Consider the following 11,316-nt stretch of genomic DNA (forward strand, 5'->3'; position numbering starts at 1 on the left):
GATGGAGAAATCATTAGAGGTAAGACCTCAACCTCCTTCAGGTATGCAAATTTCTCCTCTTCTCCAGCGGCTTCTCTTGCAGTCAGCAGAGTGACCCTGCCGTGAGTGTCTGCCCCAGGCCGCCTCGGCAGGAGGAACGGGAGGATCAGGCCTCACTGTCACCAGCCCCAGTCTTCATGCTGGATATCAACCACATGCCTGCTGGAGAAGCCACACAGCTGGGATGGAGAAACATGCCAGAGGTGCTACCTGGAGCCGGGCAAGTCGGAAATCCCAGCCTCCTACGAGGGACAGTGCCAATTGCCCTAAAGTGACTGGGAGAGTCCGAGCTAGAGCTGTCCCTTCCCCAGCTGTAAATCCCCACATTTTTTCACATCAGCCTTGACACTTCGGCTCCGACAGGGCCAAATCCCCCTGGCTCTGCCTCAGTCTCGAGCCCTGGCCCAGAGAGTGCCACTGGATGCCGAGTGTCCCGGCGGGGCTGGGGACAGCCCGGCTCCTGCCCGTGCCGCCGGAGCGGTGAGAGGGAGAGCGGGGCTCCCGACGGCACCCCCGGGCTTGCGGGGAGTAGCCGGGCGGGTGGCCGCGGCGGGTCCCCGGGGCGGGCCGGCGGCCGGCGGGGCCGGGATCTGGATCCGTCCGTGCCCGGAGTGTCCCAGGGCCGCGGGCAACTCTGGGATGCGGGACCGGCCCGCGCCGGGCGCCGAGCGCTCACCGCCTCCGTGAGCGCGGCCGAACATGTTCCTGGCAGGCGAGGCCAGGGGAGATGCAGTGAGGCGCGGGGCACTTTTCCAACAGCTCCTCCGCCGGGAGAGCCAGTGGCACGGCGCGGCGCCGCAGCCCGCCGCTCTCCCCGGCTCCCTGGAGGAGAAGCAGCCCGGTCGCCATGCAGCGAGGCAGGGTAAGGGGCTGCGGGCCGGGGGCTGCGGGGCGGTGGCGGGCGCGGTGTCCCCGGTGTCCCCATCCCGGCTGACGGCCGCGTCGTTGCAGGTGCGGGCGGCGCCGGCGGCGCTGCTGGCGCTGCTCTGCGCGGCGCTGCTCCCGCTCCGCCCGGAGGCCGCCAGGGCGCCCAAGCAGCGGCCGGCGCGGACCCGGAGCTGCGGCGAGCGGCCCGAGGAGCTGCTGGAGCAGCTGTACGGGCGGCTGGCGGCGGGCATGCTCAGCGCCTTCCACCACACCCTGCAGCCCGAGCCGCCGGGCCGCCAGCACAACGCCAGCTGCCCCGCCGGGGCACGGCCGCCCGCGGACAAGAGGGTCCGGCTCCCCGTCAACCTGCGCAGCGCATCGCCCTGGGCATACAGGTGACTCGGGCGCCGGGGGAAGGGGGGGCGGCCGCCGCAGGGAGCCGAGGCGGGAGCGCCGGGCTCCGCCGGCTTTGCCGCGCCCTGCCCGGGGCCGCTCGGGGGGCGAGGGGCGGCCGCGGCACCGGGCAGCAGCCGGCAGGAAAGGCGCTAAAGCACACGTCTAGGTAGACGATATAAGGTAATGATCTAGAAACAGCTTGTGTCAGGAGTATGTCTAATGGGCGAAAAGAGAAATGAATGAGGTGGAGCAAGCCGTGAGACGGAATCACACCCACCTCCACACCCACCCGGGAGCACCGACCACCCTCAAAAAGTCACTTGGGCAAATTGTCATATGCGACAATCAGAGGACCCTCAGCAAAGAGTGGTCACCAAAGAAGCACCTCTTGACTGCAGCAGCCACAGAGGGGCTCTCAGACGCTTTCCCCTAAATGTGCCTCCAGACGCTCCACTGTTTCTAGAATACATCAGGGTGCAGTCTGTGTTCCGGTCACCTGCCAAACAGTCCCAAGGGCTCGATGTCCCCTTGGCTGCGGGAGCGTAGGCAAGGAATGAGTACAGCAATACTCTCCACCTGTGTTTTCAACCTGTGTTTTGCAAACCTCCTTCCCTTGACGTGGAAACAGGGGCTGACAGACTATTTTTAGAGGGCATAAAAACAACTAAGTAAAGTTAATTTGTAAAGTGAGGCTGGTTAACACATGAAACAAGGGCCTGCACTTCTATAGGAAGCTCTGGAAAAGCTTGGAAACCACTGATCTAGCATGCTAAACCCAGTGCCTGATCACATTCTCAAAAGACTATGAAGTATTCTGGTGGTTTGAATAAGACTGAGTTCTGCTTACAGCTTTCTGTGAAGGACTGTAGACAACAGAAAGCTAAAATGTGCAATCTTCAAAGGATCTAACTTTCTTGCTACTTTTTATACATTATCCCTGTGTATACTTTGATGCAGTTCCTTGTGGATTCAGCAAACAGTTATCTCCTTGTTAGGCTCTCCAATAAATATTTATTTTATGGCATGGGGTTTGCTCGCTTTTAGTGTAAGAAGTAATCCTACTGAGAGAAAGATGGCTTATTTGCTCAGTAAGCCTTTCATAAGCGAAGTATTTTTAGCAATACATTTTCTCTAAGAAGACCTAGGATTTTTAAGCTACCTAAGAATGCACAAAGCAAATACCATGAACGAAACACCTACCATTGGGCTCAGGTATTTTTTACAGTGGTTTTACAAAACACTAGTGCTATCAGAAAACTATTTCTCTGGTTTGAGAACAGTGCCTTTTGTCCTTACATCTTGTTGGGCAGGTATTTATTTTCAGATGGAGCTCTGTACAGGCTTACTTCTTAATAGAGCTGCTTTTGGGGCTTGGCTTACAAAAGTAAATCCACTGTACTTTTCATCAAAGTGTTTTCAGACACTAACCACTGACATGCAAGTAATTCAATGACATCTCCAAGCTACAAATTTTAAAAGATAGTGGGGAAGAAGTATTACACCATTGAAGGCAAAATCTAAAATTATATTCAAAGGGAAAAACGTTTCTCTTGAGTAAAGAGGCCTGAGTACCCCGTCTAGTTAACAGATCTCATTTAAAGCTTTTTTTGTGACTGCATTTTTACTGTATCATTAGTGTGCAGTGAGACAGCAACAGATATCTCAAGATGTGTAATTAAAGTGTAAAATATAAGATTGCTATCGTGCATTAGCTATTACCACCTGCTATCTCATAGATTTTGAAGCTAGATGTGAAAATTTGTTTTGTTCTGTGGTCTTTAGCTGGGTATTCTGGAAACTCCTTAATCCCAATGGAGTCATTCCATATCTTTGAGAGGGACACACAGCTCTCCATTAAAGACTGCAAGTAAAGTCCCGTTATGCTTTGTCAGTGGTTAACCAATTTCACTTATACAATCCCAACACATTCTTCTCCATGGCTGGAGTGTTAATCTGAAAAGTTGCACATGGCTCTCTTCTGTATTACAGCACTTTCTTGACAAGCCTACTTTCATTTAATTCTTTTCCCTCATAAATTGCTCCCCTTCACAGATTCATTTCTGTCTCCTGAACTGCCTTCTGAATCACCAAAGTTGTTCTAGTGGTGAATGCTCATAAATTCACTGTAGGCAGACCCCTCTTGTATGCCCTGACAGGACACTGCTCAAAGGCTGAATTTGTCTACTTGAAATTTGCACCAAGATGCCTGTCCTGTTCCAGTGTCCCACAGACATCCTGCTCCCAGCTTCTTTTCTGCACCTACAGACTTACAGTGCAATTCATTTCTGCTCTATGCATAAAGGCTCTTTTTTCTTTTTGACATGCATTTTAAAGCCTAAGGTACCTCATGTTGTTTCTCTGTCTTCACTGGTGTTGCAGCAGTTCCCATTGTTACCAGCTGCAGATTTCATTAATATACTATTTATACTCCCTATTCCAGGTCATTAATAATAAAGATATTAAGTCTGGCTCTACTTACCTTCTCCTGAATATCTCCCCAGGCACCTGCTCCCAGCTGTTTAACGCTGCTGTTTGTAATTCTTCTGTTCACATGACTGTTCAGTCCAAGTCAACTGGAATTTTTTCATATCAGCATTTATGAGAAAGAATCAAATATATTACTTAGAGAACTGTGTGTAATGTTGGCTCTACTGCATCATCTGTATCCAAGCCTGTCATTCTGTTTAAGTGTGGAAGAATTAGGTTTGAATGGCTCAAAGCTCAGATAAACCTTGTGTGGCTTCTTTGCTTGTCTTTGTTCTGTGCTTACTGGTTTTTTTTCCATTACCTGGTCTTTTAATTTGGTTATGCAAAAATCAAGATTTACATAATTTTTTGCTTGCTGCAACCTAGAGATACAGGAGTCGTATACGGATTGCACCACAGATCCATCTGGTCCCTGACCCTGTTGCTAGCATCAACCAACACGTGGTATTTAAGGCAAAAGTTAGGGGAAAAATACTAGTTCATGTGTCTGATACTGAAATTCCATCCTGGTGGCCACAGGAGATCAGTATATAACTCAGGGCACAGAGTTTAATCACGTGAATCACTCTGCTCTGCAGAGCTATAAAGAGACAGCAGAGTTCCCTGAAGTCAGTTGAGCATGCTGGATTTGCTCAGCAGTTCAGGAAGCTGGGCTACAAATTACCCAGCTTTTTTGAAAAATAGAGCGAGCAGCAGCAGTTCTGCCATGAAATCATCAGGCTGACTGTGTGCCAGCTTGTGACATCTATCCAGGGGTTGCTTGTCCTTTTTAGCAGTATTACATGGACAGTCAATGAAATCCAGGAAGCCTTGCTTGTACAAGGAGGTTCTGGCATAGGCCACTTGGTTACTGCTGTGGTTCAGAGTTGCTTAACAAGAATTAATGATAGGGGTGGACCTGCAGACCCTGCTGACAGCACAGGACAGGTGCTCTTGTTAACATTTACAGAAGCCACAATCATGGGGAATCATTAGCAATGCAAGCACGGCTCCAGAGATGCACAGAAAAGTTGCTCATGGACAAGAGCCATTATAAAAAGGATTAATTTAAAATATCTGCCTAAACAATTGTGGGGGTCTGATCATAAAGCTCAGAGCAAATGCTGAAAAATCTGATCCTGCTGAAGTCAGCAGCATTTTTACAGGTAGTGCTGATTTGTGATTCCATTCATGGTGCTGCAGAGCACAGATGACATTCATTAATCAGCTGTATATCTCAGATCTATTTTTATTTTCCTATTATTTATTTCTTTCTATTTTTATGTCTTAAGGCTATAATAACAATCATAGCTAGTTTGCAAACACAATTTGACGTGAGTTTAGGAAAATTTCTTTATCTGTATTCAAGAAGTCATTCATATTTCTGAATTTCCAGATCATGTGTCTTTTTTTTTCTGTCTCTGGGGCCTAATCCTGCATCTACGAATGGTTAATTTACAAAGATGTAACTTTTGTTGCCAGTGTTGCTCTGATGGTGTTAGCCAAGTTAGCCGGTCCCTCTCTCAAACATTGCCCAGCTTGTTTTTTCTGTTTTTCAAAAATCAGTTTCAGTTTATAAGCATCCTTGGTTTAGTGCTCATTTACATCAAATCTTAATAAAAGTAATACAGGCAAGTCATTTTTCACTGGTAAAAGCCAAGCTTGTCTGCAGTGTGTTTGAACAAAGTCATACAGGAGGGCTTTCCTTCAAATAATACCCCAGCGATTTTCTAGAAGCTTATCCAAGGTATTTTCCAGGATTTATCATTACCATGCAGCACAGTGTGCATGTCCCAGAGATGCAGCCAAGGGAAAGAATAAAAGGGGGTGCAGAGCTGCCATCCTTTTGAGTTGAGCATGTTTGTACCACTCTTCAGAAAGCCAGTTAGCACTGGGCTATTTTTGTGCAAGCACTGTGCTACCTATAGTAGTGATAACTATGTTGCTGCCTGTATATAAAATAAACTAAACATAACATGAACAAAAGAACACCTGCTATAGAGAAATAAATGTCTTGGCAAGGGGGCAAAAAAGCTGTTAGCTCTTAATCCTGTAAGTATTTCAGAGTGTGAAGGAAGGGGATGATGATCTGCTTATTAGACTTTTGATAACATCCAGCTGTTAGCCCAGTGCTAGCAGTGATTTTTCTGAAGAGTCGGCTCCCTGCCCCAGCACAGCATCTGACCCTGTGGAATCAGAAGCTTGGAAATTATGAAGTGACAATATTATTAAAAATACTACATATAAAAGTAGCAGTACAGGAGAAGGCAGATTAAGTCTCTGCAAGAGTTTTACTTCTGACAGAAAGTTTTCTCTCGAGTTTCCAGGCTTAGTCCGTAAATGGCAGGAAGTTTGTTTTTCACTGGGAGCTCTCAAAGCACTCGTAGGGTCATAAGGAAAAGCAGCCGAGTCACACTTCATTAGCAGTTCCAGTTCAGCACAAACCTGCTTCTTGTTCCAGCAGATGGGAATAGAGCAGCCCAGCACGGCTCACTGCTCCTGTCACTTGTGACCCAGGAGTGCTGGCGAGGCAGACTTAGCTTTACACAGTGGTGACCTGAGTTCACAGGACAAGGGCAATCATGGAAGTGTCTGGGCTGTCTGCTTTGCAGCAGTGGCCACAGCGAGTGACACAAGGCTGCAGGGAACACTTAAATACCAGTGGAAAGTTGCACTTCTCTGGTTCTCCACCACTTTTCCCAGCTCCATCCATCTTTTGGGTGTAGGAAAGACATAGCAGGAACTTGGAGCATGTATTTTACCTGGTTAATCAACCAGATCAAAAATGTTTATCCTCTTCCAGAAGAAGATGTTAAAACATGACTTGCAGTGGTTGAAGTAAAGGAGAGGAATCCAACTACAGCAGCTGAGGCAGTGGTCATTCTCCGCACAACGTGATTATGCTCAGTTCATGCAAACAGAAGGAAGCAGGTCCAGCTGCATTTATTCAGCAAAATGCTGGATGTTACTGGTGTTTCTTAGTGGCTCTGACCCAAATAGGTCTGCGTTGCCTAGAAAGACACAGATGAGGTTTTATTTATATGGCTTTTCTGAACAGGTTTGAGCTGAAGATGCAGAACCTTATATGTGGCTCCAAATTTTAGTGACATTTGAGTTAAGGTATTAATTTCAGGAGGCATTACTTACTTAGAGGCTTCAGCCTTGAAGTTCTGGTCTGGATGTAAAACCACATCTATATTTTGAATCCATCATCAAGTTTGGATTCTCTCTGATTCCTTCCAGTCCTCACATGTACTGACATCGAACTTAGTATTATGAGAGATTTTTTCCCTTGGAAAGTAGAAAACCATGCCAACAACCACACCATCTTTCAAAAAACCCACCCCATTAAAATACCTGACTTTTTCCACGTGGGAATTTGGAGGAGAGAGATGGTTGTAGACCATGATTCCAGTGACAGCGTTCTCCTGTTATGAGTGAAACCTCTCATGTTTGCATGCAGAAGCATGTTCATGCTTTCCAGTAACATCATAAACCAGGCGCTAGAGATAATACAGTAGAGGAAATACCAGTCACTTGACACATGGTATGTTTAACAATCCACCACTGAAATTACTCACACCTTAGTTTGAAATGGGAATGTATCACAGTAGAAAGACCTGTGTTCCCCTTTCTTCCCTTCTGCTGGCTACCAGACATTTTATTTCACACTGGTGTGAGATCCTGTACCATGAAGGTATTTCCTGGGGAAAGTAAGTGAGTATAAATGGGACAGAGGAGCATTGCAAAAAAATACCTGCATCACAGATGTCTGGCTATAAGAGAACTGGTCAGATTTTTTTGTGAGGAAAACAAATTCTTTAAATTTTGTTTATTTATTTATACATATACATATACATATACATATACATATACATATACATATACATATACATATACATATACATATACATATACACATATATATACATATATACATATACATATATACATATACATATACATATACATATACATATATACATATATATATACATATATACATATACATATATATATATATATATATATATATATATATATATATATAAATACATAATGGTCATTATATATATACTAAAAAAGTCTCTTTTCCTTGATGACAGGGTAATCAAGTTTGTGTTTGGCAAAAGCTGGGATTCCAGATTTCCTTTAACCAGATAAACTGGCAATACTTCTGAAAAGGGCAGCTCCCTTCTGTTCCCTGCCTAAAGCGGCTTGTTCACTCTGGCTGGTGAAGAGCCCTGTGTACGTGTGGCAAGACAGCTGACAGACCAAACCCCAGCTTTTGATGGAGTTGCTCTTAAGTTGAATGAGTTCCTTGACCAGTCCTGAGACCAGAAAAACATCAGTGTCAACCCAGTGCTGGGTGTGAGAGGGAGAGCCAGGCTGTCTGTTCTCACAAGGACAGATTTTGTGGACCAGCAAAGACAGCAGTCACAGCTTGAGACAGACTTCGGGTTCTGCCTCTTCCAAACCTGAAACCTCTTTTCATCTCAGAGATAGCCTGAAGAGATAAAAGGTGGACACTTTGATAACCAAGGAAGTGCTGCCAATCCTGGGAAACACAATGCAGAAATTACTTTAAATCTATTAAGATTTAAGATCACTTTAAGATCTATTAAGAGATTCCACCTGGAGGACTGCATTCAGCTCTGGGACTACAACACAAGAAGGACGTGGACCTATTAGAGTGAGTCCAGAGGCCATGAAAATGCTCAAAGGGATGGAGAACCTCTCCTATAAAGACAGGCTGAGCCTCCCAGTGTCTAAAGGGGGCCTACAAAAGAGCTGGAGGACTCTTCACAAGGGCATGGAGCAATAGGACAAGGAATAATGGCTTTAAACTTCCAGTATCTGGGAAGAATTAAGAAGTGAGGGCGGTGAGACACTGGCACAGGTTGCCCAGAGAAGCTGTGGATGTCCCATCCCAGGAAGTTGCAGTTTATCTCAGTGTGGGCATGAAAATGTTACCCTTCTTTGGTTAGAGGAAGATACAGTAGACATGAATTAGAAAAAGCAATACAGAATTCTGCTTTCAAGGGGAAGGCACATTTATGACCCCAAGAATACTAGGGAGAAAAACCTATTGCAGAAATAAGAATACAATTCAATTCTATTTAAATTACTAAATTTTAAAACATCATGTCATGGCTTTAGCACTAATAATGTTAACAAGGATTTGTACCAGTTTTTGAAGAACTCAAGGCTGATAAAAAGTTTAGAAATGCCCAAGCGTCCTTTTTAATGTTCTGTTTACCCACTCGGTCCAAAATGCAAAACTCATTCTGTTTAAACCCTTGAATCTCACAATTCAGAAAGCCAGACACTTGATACTTCCACGTGCACTGTAGGACCTAATCAGTTCTGTAAGCTGTTCATGGTTTTTTCTTTACACTTTACAAACCAGAAGCCAGATAGCAACAGCTACAGCTATTTTTTCCTGTCAGAGACTACAAAAACACGATATAATTATTATAATGATATAATAATTATAATGATATATAGGATTATTTCATTCCAGATGGTTTTAGAGGTACTAACGAATCTTTATTTGCTTCCCTCTAGAATTTCCTACGATCCCACGAGGTACCCTAAGTACATTCCCGAAGCCTACTGCCTGTGCAAGGGCTGCCTGATGGGGATCTTCGGCGAGGAGAGCCTGCACTTCCGCAGCACCCCGGTGTTCATGCCCACCGTCATCCTGCGCCGCACGCCCGCCTGCGCCGGCGGCCGCTACGTCTACACCGAGGATTACATCACCATCCCCGTGGGCTGCACCTGCGTCCCCGAGCAGGAAAAGGAGGCGGAGAGCGTCAATTCCAGCCTAGATAAGCAAGAAGTGAAGTTGCTGGTGGGCCAGAACAAGCCCTCATCGGAGTGAAGAATGTATTAAAAGTCATGTTTCAGTACTGGCCTCACATCGTCGTCTCACCACCTCAGGAAACTGCACCGCAGCAGCAAACACACTCACGCGTCCTCTTTTTCTGCTTAGTTATTTCAGGTGTAAGATGGAAAGTCCAGTCACTCAGATCATCAGAGATGGCAATTCATTCTACTTCTTTAGCTCATGTAACTCATTTGCTTAGTTCATTATTGCAAACTCCAAAGTAGCCTTTGTTTTTCCTTAGAGAAGAACATTTTATCTTTGCTTATTCACAGTAAATTTTAGATGATGCAACTCTAAGACACGGTAGCTATTACTATAGCAAGCTACTGGTTGTAGATATTTTTAAGGAATCTCTTATATTCTACTTTTAAGTACCCTTATATAAAAAACGCATCCTTGCCATACATGTGACAAATCAGCAAAGGATAATCTCTCAGGCTGGGAGAGCCTCCCTTTATACTGCATAAACTTCAAGCTTTGCCTCTGAGCTGTTACCTCTTTGGCTAATTTATAAACTACAGCAAGGAAACCTTTGCTGAGTTGGAGTCATTCATGAAACAATATTCTATGTGCTTGCTGTTTTTAAACTTGCCAAATTGCTAAGGGTACAAACGTGTTGAGAAAAAACATAGTAGAATATTGTAAAAATGCAGCGGACTTTCTTGATGTGGACTAAGTCTAATTACACAGAAAATATCATTTAGAAAAAACACAGTTTGGGTCCCAAGAATTCTGTATTTGATTTCATCCATCACTGACTGCTTAACTTCCTTGTGATAAAACTTATGTTCCGTGCAGCTGAAAGGCCAAAACCTTTTTCATTTTAATAGAGGAGATTCCCCATTAAAAAGTAATTACTAAGGATTGGCTTCATGAGCTCAGGTGTGCTGTAGGTGAATAAGCAGGCTAGGTCTGAACTTCCAGATCCTACAAGAGGTCATTGAGTTGAGTCCCAGCCAACCCAAACTTGTTAAATCCAACTGATTTTTACAATTACTGTTACTCATTTCTCCTTATGCTAGATCACCTGCAAAAGCTGATGCTCTGCAGCCTTCCATCTGGGCAGCCTACTGCTAATGGAACTTGATGGCAGCCCCTCAGCAGACACCCTGCATACACAAAAACTTGCATTTCCAGAGCAAGAGACTGAAGTTGACCCTTGATTCAGCCTAGTGAATGAGAATCAGGAACGACCAGGCATGCCTTGCACAAACATAATTCTTCAGAGGGCCACAATCGCCAAAACGGACAAACCTCTGAATGCGCAGCAGAGAATCTCTTCTACAGCTGAAGGATCATGACTGCAATATCTTTACAGAATAAACATCAGATGCAGCAATCTATCTGCTACATCATGAATCTCGAAATTTGCCTTAATTCATAGCAGAGATAGCCCCTACACTACACAAACACACTCTTCTTTGGAGTGTTGGGTGAGAAATGGAAAGACTATGAACTAATCAGAATGAACGAGTTGAAGACAGAATGAAAGTCATATGACAACTCCATGTCTTGGTGCATAATTATTGACTGTGCTCTCTCTGACTCAGTCTAGCATAACAGTATTTTTACAGTGCAATCTGTGAAACTTCCTACAAAGCCTAAAATAACTTTAAGAACTCCAGAAATGAATAAAGATTCCCATCACAATGTCAGAT

At 44.9% G+C, this 11,316-nt stretch overlaps 1 protein-coding gene across 1 annotated transcript; it reads left to right on the plus strand.

Annotated features, from left to right (window-relative positions):
• The first annotated feature begins 677 nt into the window (after positions 1–677).
• On the plus strand, positions 678–11,313 carry IL17D (interleukin 17D). Its single transcript, XM_066177432.1, has 3 exons — positions 678–901; positions 991–1,301; positions 9,337–11,313. The coding sequence occupies exons 1-3, from the start codon at positions 887–889 to the stop codon at positions 9,650–9,652; spliced, it is 642 nt and encodes a 213-aa protein (XP_066033529.1). The 5' UTR covers positions 678–886; the 3' UTR covers positions 9,653–11,313.
• Positions 11,314–11,316: the final 3 nt, after the last annotated feature.

The sequence above is a fragment of the Chamaea fasciata genome, unplaced genomic scaffold (assembly GCF_029207755.1).
Source record: "Chamaea fasciata isolate MVZ Bird 193981 ecotype frontalis unplaced genomic scaffold, bChaFas1.0.hap1 SCAF_2, whole genome shotgun sequence".
Lineage (NCBI taxonomy): Eukaryota > Metazoa > Chordata > Aves > Passeriformes > Sylviidae > Chamaea > Chamaea fasciata.